Here is a 13430-nt window from a genome sequence, read left to right as displayed (position 1 = left end):
ACAATGTGAATGGTTAATTGAGGAAAGGCACACAAGCACAAAGATTACCCTAGGAACTGTGTACAATAGAAACCTCTTGGAGATAGTCCTACACCATGGGAACTATTTGACCCAGGTCACAGCAAAAAAGCTTTCCAGCAAGTGGGAAGAAGATATAAAAGGGGGAAAATGACATCATAATGGGACCTCACTCTCCCTACTACACCACACACCTGGAAACACCTCAGGAACAAAGACTGAACTGTGGGAAATGATGGTCCCAGGCTAAAGGGATTTCTAGACTGAGTATGAAAACCTGGGAAATGCAAGCTGCAAAGCCAAGGCAGCTTGTGTCTTAAGAATCTGCCAGCCTGTTATCATTCAGGGTGAGAATTTGCTAATTCATATCCTACCTATATAGTATGTTAAGCTCAGTTTGCAGTTTTGTTTATAGGTAATCTGCTTTGATCTGTTTGCTATTACTTATAATCACTTAAAATATATTCTTTTGAAGTTAATAAAATAAGTTTATATTTTAATCCAAACCAGTTTATGTTTGACTAAGGTGCCTGGGGAAAATTTTATCTTGGTTACCACAAGTGTGCATGGTCCTCTTCACATTGAGGGAAGGCGGACCGGGTGTCAAACCAATATACTGGCAGATTTGACCAGGGCTGGACGGTACTGCTCTGGGGTCCTAGGCTGAGATGCTGGTGGTTAGAAAGCCGGCATGTAACTGCAGCTGGGTGTGTCCCTACCTGTGTGAATGCTGGTGAAAGAGCAAGTTTGGAGGGCTTTGCAACTTCTCACAGCAGCACAGTGTGAGGGGAAGCCCAGGCTGGTGGGTCGGGGGGCTCAGTGGTACTCCAGTTCCAGGTGGCACCCTGGGGGCAGGGAATCCGTCAAGGTCATAATCTGGATTTATTTCCTAAAGGCTAAATCCTCCTATACTTGCTCAGGTAGGACACCCATTGACGTCAGTGAACAAACCTTCTGGAAGGTACATTATTTAGCTCACACCCAGCAATTAACTTCTTCACCTGCTTTTGCCTCCCTTTTTTATTGATTTGCTTTTATGGCCACAGCTTTGTTTTGTTACTATACATCAGGCATCAGATGCTTTTCCCACCATATGCACTCAGACGCACACTACTTTAGGGGGAAGCTGTGAAAATCTTATCATCTCAAAGCTATTCCTGAGCATCCTGGACTTGGGAGAGATGTGAAGAGACCTAGGATGATCTGTCATTAGTCATTGTGTCCTGTTTATCCCAAAACTCTCAGTCACAATCTCTACCACTTTAATCATCTTTTTTCCACCATTCCTTCCCTCCGTCTCTCTTCCACAATAGGAACACTTTGACTAGATTTTTCACCCTCAAATTCAGCTCCCTTCCACACTGAAACATGCTGCACACAATAGAGTGCAAATTAACTTGTGAGCAGTGACTTGTACAGAAAGAGATGGGCAAATAGCACACTTCCTGATACATCTTCTCACTGAAACGAGAACGATCTGGGTAGGAATAGCGCTGATGAAGTCTCATGCTTTTATATCTTGGTGATTCATCTTTTGACCAATTCTTCCACATCTTCCCATAACTCCTCTAAAGGAGCCATGGCCCAGATCTCTCCCTTCTTTTTCCATCTATTCCAATCTCTTCTTGCTCCTACCCCACTACCCGGTTGCGACTCTTGTACATGTATTTTTTGTGTTTTAAAATGGAGAGTCAGATGGCTGAGGAAGCATAGCCCAGTGTTTAAGATGCTAGCCTGGGCACCCAGTATCAACTCCTTGCGCCATCACAGACTTCCTGTGTGACCCTGGGCAAGACATTTAGTCTCTCTGTGCCTCAGTTTCCCATCTGTAAATGGGCTTAATAGCACTTCCGTACCTCATGGGGATGTTGTGAGGATAAATACATTAAAGACGGTGAGATACTATGGCAATGGAGGCAATATATGTACCTTAGAGAGATACCTAAAATAAATGTCTCTGAATAATCTTTAGCTTCTATGATGACATTTGCACTATTTTATATGAACTTTCTTTAAATACTCTGGTAGAAATGTTTGCCAAAGAACATTTTAAAGAAATATGGCAGAATATTCACTGACTGTGAACTTCACATTTCTAACCACAAGTGTGCACACCAGAAACCTTATGCTAAGAGTTACACTCATCCAATCAGGAAAGATAAATGTACTGTGTCATCTTCACCTCCAATTAAACTTGCCTATTGAACATTGACTACTCTCATCTAACTGCTTGTGAACAAGATACAGATCAGAAATTATTAGGGAGAGAATTCCAAGTAACAAACGGGAGAAAATAATGGTCTGTGTTTTGACAAGTCACAAAAAATTGAAATTTGTCCATATTTCTTATGAATTATTTACACAGTTCTATTTAAAATGATTATTTCCTTCACTCAATAAACTGAGTCCAAAGTGTGCTTCTAATTTACCCAGGTTCAATCCCAGAGGAGTTACTGTATCTCAAGGACTTCAACTTTCAATTTGCTTAGTTCACAAGTAAAAAGATGGGTTTTGTTCCAGGGCTCTGTCAGCCCCGCAGTAGTCAGGCTGCAGTCTTCATCTTGTAACTCACCAGCAATAAAAATTCTGCTGGCCAAATTAATTGTTTTCAATGGGGTTGAACAGACTAACTGTGGGCAGTATTTTGCCCTGCAGTTGGAGTTTAATTAACAATTTTATTAAAGATCCATAAGCCAGAAACAATCCAGCTCACTCCTCCATAGCTATTTTGTCTCTGTTGGACTAAACTAGGTAGTAAAATGTTATTTTAATTAGTAAAGTTGGCAGATATGATGCTGAATAACCACAGAGAGCAGAGCTGTTCAGTCACAAGGTGCTATAGTCACTTTCCAGTGTAGAACTTCACCTTCATAGTTTTTCAAAATTATGAGTCCGGCTGATGGACTGTACAATTTCCCCACATAACTCTTTAATGGATTTCTATTCTGACTGCTCACCTGCTTTTCCAGTCAGGCTCCTCCTAAACAGAGAATTTTGACTAGCTGCAGATTGGTTAGGAGATATAATCACAGTCATTCCATTAGTAATGTTTTTCTCTTTCACATTTATTTCTCATTTCTCCTAAGAGATAAAAAGCAAGATCTCCAGAAGTGAAAGTCTGGTGCATGAAGTGATTATACCATCTTTAGTGCGCAAGTACCTAGACAAGTTTTCATTCTTTCATATTATTCTTTCCTCCTATATACCTAATTTTACAAGAAATAAGACTGAGATATATTAGTGACAAGTTAATTACTGTTGTGACATCTTGTGGTAGGTCTTTTGTACATGTCTGAAACAGTAAAATATGGTACCATCACCATATCTAAAATAAGTACTGGTGAAGAAGAGAGCTTTCCTCCATAACCTCTGCCTTCAGCTTCTTTTATAAAACATTTTAGCTTTCCTTGTCTTGAGTGATGACATTGTCTATTGCTCTGGGAATGGGATGGATTCCAAGGAGGTTATGACCTAATGTTTTAGTCTGAAGGGATAAAATGAAGAGATGGGTTATTATACAGGCAAGCTCTCTGTGTGCATGCAGTTATCTGATTACTATATTTAAGGAAATGAGACTTAAAAAGGAGGGACATGCAGGGATCTGACATTTGGCCTGAGATGCATTTGTATTTGGAAGCTGTACGATTATTTAAAATAGCATAAAAACCGTGGGCAAATAATATAGAAAAAAGTAACAGGGCCATGTAAGCCTTTCATTAATGTTAACCTGATCCCATGTGATGAGGGCACATGTTAATTTCCATTGTCTCAGCCCAGGAGTAGGGCAACAAGTGTGTGAAAATTTGTTAACCAATTATTTTGATTAAAAAAAGAGGGGAGAGAGAGCGAGAGAGCCTGCAAGCTCAGCACCAGAATGCACTAGCAAATGTGCATCCACCAACAGTTTTGGATGAACTATAGACTTTGGTTTTACACAACAGCCAGAACTAATTGCACATATTGATACATTACTGTCCTTAGTATATTAGAGAGACAAGGCGGGTGAGGTCATATCTTTTATTGGACCAACTCCTGTTGGTGAAAGAGACAAGCTTTTGAGCTTACAGGGAGCTCTTCTTTAGAAAGTTTATCTCATATGTATTGCTGCTGGTTAGCCTGGGCATGATCCCTCCACATCCCTTTTTCCAAGGAAGAGATTTTATTATGCTGCGTGGCACATAAGCTTTTAAGAGGATAAATTATGAGCAGAGGCAGATGAGGGAAGGGCCTGGGGATTCATCTCTTGGTCCTACACCTATGGGAGAGGGAGTGAGGAAGCTCCACAACTGTTCTACATCCTAAAGAGGTGGGAGGATTTCTCTTTCCCAGCACCCTCTGCCCAGGACCCAGCCTGGCTACTTGAGCTGGGTTTAAGATTTGTCCTTTAATTTCCAATACAATTTATGCACACTAAAACCGTTATGAAAGATGGATGTACATGTGATTAGAGGCCTTTCCACCGATCTTCTGTCCCTTCTCCATATGTATAGAGGGAGTTCAACATTGTTGCATAGTAACTGCTTTTGCCAATTTCAACTTGTAAATCAAGCTCTTGTCTATATTTTACCACCCATACAATTTATAAAACCAGAGAGTGAGGAAAAACTTTAGTACTTGAAGGGATTTGAAATTGACTTTCAAAGTGAAAAAAATTAAGGCTGTTTTCATTTTAAAAGAAAATAGCACAGGGAACAGAGTTCTCTTCCAAAGAAACCCTTCCCTTTACACCGCTCATTCCTAAAAGAAGTTCATAACTGGCATAAAGTTAGCTTAACAATTTTTGTTCCATTTGACATTAACCTCTGAGCGCCAAGTTCTGTTTGCCAGATACATAACTCCTGTTGAAATTGATAGAACAGAATCTAAAGGAAGAATTTGTCTATGCATGCTTATAACATTAATTTGGGCAGGGTTATTTATTCCTTGGCTGGCACCCAAAAGAAACCCCCACCTGAAGTCACACAAGGAAACTGTAATATATATATATATACACACAAACACAAATCAAAGACCTAAATGACTGGTTAACATAGTGTGTGTGGGGGGGAAACGATATCTGGTTCTTACTGTATATAATCAAGTTTCAGGCAACTGAGTTATAATCCTTTAAATAATGAGCTTCAAGACAGGACAGAACAGAATCTTATCATGTACACCTTATCATCACCCAAATTCTAACACATCTCTTAATCACTTTTCAATGTTTGCCTTTTGTGTAAAATCACTTTAAAAACATGGGTTAAAGTTGTTTCATAGCTTTACTCTCTCAGTAATGTGCAACATGAACATTATAGTGTTATTAAGAAGTCAAAAATAACTTAATACAGTAGCTATATAAGATTTTCAGACGGCCAAACTTTCAACAATTTACCTTTTGTTAAGTTCAGAAAATTAGCACATTTGTAATCAAATTAATTTAAAAAGTAGCTTTTCAAAATAAAAGCAATGCTTTAAATAAATATAGTCTTTTATAACCATAGAACACTGAGTTCTGTTAGAGGTAACACAAATACTACACTTAAGCACAATACTGAAAAGAATGAAATGAACACCATGAGAATACATGAGCGGGACCCTATTAAGGATGACAGGATAGGGATTCATTTGTTGTCCTGCATCTCTTCTGTGTACATTAAATGACAGTATAGTAGCATAATGGAGTTAATTCTCAAAACTACCATAGCGATTTGTTGTCTCATGACATTTATAATTGCTGCACAAGAATGCTGGTACCCTGTATTTTCAAGTCATTTCTCTATGCTATATCTTCAGCAATTCTGCAGTCTTACTTCAAATCTCTAGCACAAAATACTTCTTAAAACTGACACACTGTGGCCAGATCCCGCTTACCTTACTCACCGGACTTAAGTGGGATCACTGGTATGAGTAAGGCAAGAAAAAATTAACCCATTCTCTAAATTTCATATAAAGCTCACAGTTTGTAAAGTCTATAACCTTCCTTCAAATATTGGCATTCATGAATATTTCAGAATTCCTGAAGATCACTGTCATGTTATTTTATCATTGATGAATACTCACAATTCTCACTTCATAACTAAAGGGCAGAAACTGTGTTTATTATTACACACGTTAAATGCATTTCTGCAAAGATCGCAGCTATTCTGCAGAGCTAAAATGTTGCACTGACCTTCTTGAATGAAAGACGTTAGCTATTTCTTACATTACTATGTATTATCTGAATATATTTCAGATACATGTATTTCAAAGACTAGCTAAAATTCTATGAAATGTCCATCTGAAATCCAACCAGGAACTATCTAGAAATTCTGTTTAATATTTCCATTTACTTATTTTTAATTGACCGTTAAAAATGATGTTGAGGATTTGTATCAATCCATTAATTTCACCCTTACAACAATTTGTTAGTTGTTAGTGAAATCTGTTTTGTTTAATTTAAACAGAATATATTAAAAGTTGTAAATTAAATGACAAAGGCAGGAAAGTCAAATGAAGCACAAAATTGATACAATAAGTAGTCTATTTGTTTTGATCTTCAGAATTAACATGTGTGTTCAAAGATGACAAAAGAATAAATTAGTAAATGGATAAAGCAACTCTTAAACGGGCTTTTCTAGGATTCCACACATATGTTCTCTCTCTCATTCACACTCCCAACCCACTCCTCGGATTTATTAGAAATTTCACTACTAAAGAATTTAACTTAGATAAATTAACTGCATTAAAATACTGACATTGTGAGGATTTTAATACTTCCAACACCCTGCAAGAAGGCATTGCTGTGTGAAATTTAAATGCTTTAAAAATAGTTTAAAGTTATTGAAATATATAACAAATATGACAGCTCTGCCTTCTCTCACAGCCTGCCATTCTCATCCCCAGTATCCTTCTCCTCTATTGCCTCAAGGCATCGTTTTGATTTTGCATCCACATTTCCACTTCCAGTTTTGCTCAGTCCACATGACAAGCAGGCCAACTGGATCTGCTTCATATTCTCTATGGCTTCATTCTTGGCATTCTTCAGCAGATCTCCTTGTCCCTAAGAGTATATAGAAATACACAAAGAAAAAAAGGCATGAATAATATAGATCATTAAGAACTTAAAGTGGAGCTGCTGTTCTCATGTCCTCATTAAAATTATTTTTCATGATGGAACATGGTTCAAATTCATCCAGCTTTGTTTCAGTTCCACAGTGGGAACTTCAGCACAGACATAAGGGAGTGAAATTATCTGGAAGCTTTTTAAATGCACTGTACCTTTAGTCAACATAAAAGGCAGCAGAAGCAGTCATAGCAGTGAGTTTGGTGAGCTGGGCCTGCAGATTCAATGTCTTATAAACTATTAATTTGAGAGACAAGGGAGGCGAGGTAATATCTACTTTTTGTTGGTGAAAGAGACAAGCTTTTGAGCTTACACAAAACTCTTTCTTCAGGTCTGGCAACAGAGGGTGGGCCCATAAAAGATATTACCTCAGTGACCGTGTCTCCCTAATATCATAGGTCCAACATGGCTACAACAACACCACATACAACAATGAAAAATATTGATTGTCAGTAGAGGGATTTTATAGTCATTTATTACTTTTTCTAGCTAGTTCATTCTTTTGTGGACTGCCTGAAGGGGCATAGAATTAAGGCGAAGCTTTGGGAGTGCAGAACCCAACGGCCCCATCAAACCACAGCAGCAATTTGTTAAGCTGATCTCAAGGCAGAAGCATCAGTGGAAAGACCCTTCTCCATATTAAGGGGGGGAAAAACTTGATTTAATAATAATGAGCTAGGAATTCTCTCAAATAGATGAGAAGTCAATACATTATAGTAGGCCTGCCTGTTTATACCCAGGCCAGTGACAACTCTAACTGAATCAATAGAAAATTGTTCTTTTCAGATACGTCACCAATATATGTGCTGGAATAGTGATTCTACCAAACCACCACCACACTGCTACTGCCAGTGGCTCCATTACTCCACTCTTTGAAACATTAGATCTTCAATGAAAATGTTTAATCATCCCAAATTTTATAGGTGGGGTAAATTGGGGGGAATTTTATGACTAATGAAAGCCTTCTCACATAGCCCTGTTAACACCCCTTAGTCATGGCTGGCTATCCAGTCCTAAGCCTCTCGTTAACAGAGGTGTGTTTACGAGATGTGCAAACATTTCTATGCACCATGCTGAATCCATTCAACTCATTTCGTCTGTGACCTTCTAGCAGACTAACATGAACCCAGGATTTGATGCACAAAAAGCTTCTTTTATACAATGTCAAAATACTTCAAAGGTGAAACTCAAGCCAGTTTTTAAACATCAGAGAAAATACCGATCTTCAAATATAATAAACTGTGCATCTCATTCTTTGTCACAGACACAACTATGAACAATTAACATTTTTGAAGATTTCAAATAAAAATAAATGCACTTATGTTACCTACATTACAACATAAAGAGGCCATTGAGAAATGAGAGTTAGAGAAGTTACCAAAATATAAAACGAGTTTACTCTTTGGTCTATATGATACATTAATAAAAAACAATAACAATCATGCTACCAGACTGACACCTTTTGACTGCTTAGCAGACTTACAATTGCCTCCCTGTGCACATTAAAAATAAAAGTCATCTGCCAGCAAGAACATCTGTGTGTCTATATTTTGTATTAATTGTTTGCTTGCTACAAATGCAGTGTGTGGATACCCATAAAATTTGGAAAATATATGTCCCCCTCTGAAAGTTTCTAAATACCTGATTACAACTAGATGGCTGTTTTTAATTTGAGAAGAAGGAGAATTATGACACCAAAAAAGTGTGCTTAACACAGAGCTACACAGTGTAGGACACACACACTTATCCTGGCCTCCTTCAAACAGTTTTGTCCAAAAGGGAGTGGGGGTGTTATATGAAAGTTCCATTAATATGCTAATGTTTAGAAGTTCTGAAATGAATATTGATATTTTAAATTGCATGAAGTGACAAGAATGAGTGTTATAAAATAAATAAATAAAAGCAGGAGATTCTGGAATGTATCATTCCAAAAATGTTGAAACTCAATATTTCAACATTGTAGGAATTTTTTTCAGGTTTTTCTCCTAAACATTAAAATGAAGGGTTGTCAAGAGCTTGAGCTGATCTTCTTAATATCAACATCAACCCAAGTGCAGCTTTAGGTACATCATTGCATACAGTTGTTTATATTTGCATTCAAATGAAAAGATTTCCACTTGATTTTCTTATAAATCCATTTTACTAGTTACAATTTTCTAAAACAATTAAACAGAAGTTATGCCAGACTGCAAGTAGAAGTTCCTTTAAAATATAAGGAAAAACTGAAATCTGCAGGATAACATTTATGAACATGTCCTAGACTGGGGCATAATGGTACTTCAAGCTTCTAATTTTCCATCACCCACATAAAGGGTCATATCATTTTCCACTGGAATTCTTTCATCTCTCAAGAGACACAGATGCTAGTCCTCCACAGATAGAACTATGGATGATTTCTCTGGGATGGGGCTAAAGATTATAGTCCTATGGGTGAAATTGGGGTCACATTGAAGTTAATGAGAATTTTTTGCCATTGACTTCAATGGGATCAGGATTTCACCTCATGAGTTTCAGTGTGTGTACAATTTGAACCAGATCCAATCATATACAGCCTTTCCAATGCAGATTATTACAGTTAGGAGTAATTAGCATGGAGATCTGTATGGGTCACATGGACACCAGAGTACATTGATGCTGCTTTTCCTGCATTGCTGTGTGCCCATGAAAAGCTAGTTATGCCATTTTGTACGTGGAGCCAAGAATTTAGTCATAATACATTAGTTACTGGACAACCGGAACAAGAATTGGGTGACATGTTTAAAAGCCGAGCAGAGTCACCAGAGAATCCTGCACAGTAAAGAGGAAGCTCCCTTAACACTTTTCAGGGAGATGTATAAGTGAGCCCTAAACAATATGCTTTCTCATCTTCACATCTTGTCCATTAGCATGCACGTAACACAGAATCTCAGGGCAGGAGATATTTTAATGAAGATTTAGGGCCAGATTTTTAAAGGCAGTTTAGATACCAAAATATGCAGATAGATGCCTACTGGGATTTTCAAAAGCTCCTAACTCCCCTTGAAATCAATAAGATTTAGATTGCTAGGCTCCTTTGAAAATCTCACTAGCTATCTGCACCCTTAAATGCCTAAACACCTTGTAGAGATCTGGCCCTTACTGACAATAACACCGTCTCTACATCTAGGTAATCTAATCTAGTATCTTGTATGCCATATATGTTGGGCGAGTTCTTATAGAACAAATCATATGTAATGGGCTGGAACCCATGGTCAGGACCCTGCATATCTTCAAAGGGTGATGACCCCAGCATCCCTTGTGGTATTCTAAAGGCACTAGATAGATATGGGTAAGTAAAAGGGTGTCATGAGAGTGATTATACATCATAATAATGTGAAGCACGGCAGAGCTAACATTGCTCTGCTTCTCCCATTCTCCAGCACTGAAACAAGCAGGATTTAGCCCACAGTGGTGACCTTCCATTGCAGCATGGTACATAACTTTGCACACTGTATTTTTTCAACCCTGGTAAACAAAAGCAAGAAACAATGGTAGCTGGCAGGGTTCAGCACTGGTAAACAATGTTTGGGAAACAATGGCAGTTGGAGATGTCATCTTAGCCCAGTGCACAAGAGCCTGATTGCTTCATTTCCTGATGACATGGACTTGTCCTGATGAACAACACTAAACAGATGCTAAGAATAAAAAGACCCACTAAGAGTTGCTGTGTGCTATTCCTCATGAAGCACTAAACTATAAAGAGAGAGAAAGCTCAATCTGACAGTTATAGGAATATGCAGATAGATATACTTAGAAGACTGGAATCTGGTGGGCAGCAAAGGTTTAAAGAAGTCAGTAAATAAAATCTGCACCACATACATTTCAGAGAGGTGTGATTATGCTTTTAGGATGAAGGTTGATCTTGTGGTTAAAGCCCTTGATCTTGATTGGGATTCAAGAGATCAGGGTTAAGTCCACGACACTGCCCCAGACATTCTGCATGACTTGCGGGAAAGTCACTTCATCTCTTTGTGCCTCAGTTACCGTATCTGTGAAAGGGAGTGCTGTGGAGCTAAAGTCATTGTTATTTACAGAGCACTAAGTTACTACAGTGACTGGACCCTATCCTGGTAAGTACCTAGAAAGATACACTAGTGGAATCAGCTGAGACCTAATGTAATGATTTCTTGGTACCTAATAATTATGCCAAAGTTGATATCATTAATGTAATTTGAAATAGTTTGTTTTGAATGGGATGAAACATCTAGGCTCTACAATCTTCCATGCCCCCACAATACAGCCCCATCTAATGCTGATACTTGGCATTATCAGTAATCTGTTGTTACAGATTCAGCCATAATGGTGTCAATCTGCCCTATGTCACCATTATGTACTAAGATTACAATTCCTGATGTAACAGTTTTGAATATGTATTAGTGCTTCAGCCTTACCATTTTTTATGGTTTGTATTTGACTATTACAATTTGCCAATAAGAAAGACCTCAATTTTAAACACAGCCAGGCAGTGCCTTGAAGATTATGATTTGATTTGTATCCAGTATAATTGTGTGTGTATATACAAAAAAGCTATAAAACTCTAGTCCAAAATTAATTTAGTGATTTGGCTTTTACCACGTTTAGGCTACATTTTTATACAACATATAATCTGAGGCTTCTTTTTGAGAAAAGGAGGGGATCCCAAGCTGCTAATTGTTTAACTCTAGGAAGAGTTTTGTTAAATTAAATAATTCCCATGCAGTAAGTTAAATTTGTGCTGTTTGCACCCAATGGGAGTTTTGCCATGGATTTCAGTGGTTCAGATTCTATTCCCCTGGCAGACTCATAAGCATATGTCCTGAAAAGAGCAAGTTTTCCATAATACTTTTGTCAACATATGACAAACCTTTCCCTATTACCAGGATTACTACATACTCACAAAAAATAAATCAGTCTTAGCTTTCCTAATATGTGCTATGATGAAATTACATAGGTGCTTATGTCTCATATCTGCTTAAAGACATACAGGGCAACATTTCCCAAAGATTTGACTGGCAAGGGAGTGGTGTGGAAAAGCAGGGGCCCCAACCAAGACATCAGGGGTAGGAATCCACCGGAAACATTGGCCCAAATCCATGGCCTGACTCTTGGAGTCCAGACTCCTGCAGTTCTAATCACTACTGTGGATCTTCTGAGCTCCACAGAAATACTGGCCCAATAGCTCTCTACTTACAATGGTGCATGCAAATAAGACAAGTAAATATATAGTTAACATGAAATGAAACTGTTCAATAGTACATGGAGTCAACAATTTCCATCCCACCATCAACCTCAGCCTGGACCAGTCCACACAAGAGATCCACTTCCTGGACATTACAGTGCCAATAAGCAATGGTCACATAAACACCACCTTGTACCGGAAACCTACTGACCGCTATACTTGCCGACATGCCTCCAGCTTTCATCCAGACCACACCACATGATCCATTGTCTACAGCCAAGCTCTACGATATAACCGCATTTGCTCCAACCCCTCAGACAGAGACAAACACCTACAAGATCTCTATCAAGCATTCTTACAACTACAATACCCACCTGCTGAAGTGAAGAAACAGACTGACAGAGCCAGAAGAGTACCCACAAGTTACCTACTACAGGACAGGCCCAACAAAGAAAATAACAGAACGCCACTAGCCATCACCTTCAGCCCCCAACTAAAACCTTTCCAGCGCATCATCAAGGATCTACAACCTATCCTGAAGGACAACCCATCACTCTCACAGATCTTGGGATACAGGCCAGTCTTTCCTTACAGACAGCCCCCCAACCTGAAGCAAATATTCACCAGCAACCACACACCACACAACAAAAACACTAACCCAAGAACCTATCCTTGCAACAAAGCCCATTGCCAACTGTGTCCACATATCTATTCAGGGGACACCATCATAGGGCCTAATCACATCAGCCACACTATCAGAGGCTCATTCACCTGCACATCTACCAATGTGATATATGCCATCATGTGCCAGCAATGCCTCTCTGCCATATATATTGGCCAAACCAGACAGTCTCTACGTAAAAGAATAAATGGACACAAATCAGATGTCAAGAATTATAACACTCAAAAACCAGTTGGAGAACACTTCAATCTCTCCGGTCACTTGATTACAGACCTAAAAGTCACAATTCTTCAACAAAAAAACTTCAAAAACAGACTCCAATGAGAGACAGCTGAATTGGAATTAATTTGCAAACTGGACACCATTGCATTAGGCTTGAATAAAGACTGGAAGTGGATGTGTCATTACACAAAGTAAAACTATTTCCCCATGTTTATTCCGCCCCCCCCGCCACCCCCCTCCCCGCACTGTTC

General features: G+C 38.6%; 1 protein-coding gene across 1 annotated transcript in view; it reads right to left on the bottom strand.

The window, feature by feature from the left end:
* Positions 1–1567: 1567 nt before the first annotated feature.
* PLCL1 (phospholipase C like 1 (inactive)) overlaps positions 1568–13430 on the bottom strand; it is a 312859-nt gene continuing 300996 nt past the window's right edge. Inside the window, exon 6 of the mRNA XM_038422274.2 lies at positions 1568–7036. Within this exon, the coding sequence (XP_038278202.1) occupies positions 6854–7036 (183 nt within the window). The 3' untranslated portion in view covers positions 1568–6853. The remainder of the gene's footprint in view (positions 7037–13430) is intronic.

Source organism: Dermochelys coriacea, chromosome 11 (assembly GCF_009764565.3).
Source record: "Dermochelys coriacea isolate rDerCor1 chromosome 11, rDerCor1.pri.v4, whole genome shotgun sequence".
Classification (NCBI taxonomy): domain Eukaryota; kingdom Metazoa; phylum Chordata; order Testudines; family Dermochelyidae; genus Dermochelys; species Dermochelys coriacea.
Note: the sequence above shows the minus strand (reverse complement) of the source record. Positions and strands in the feature narration are given on the sequence as shown.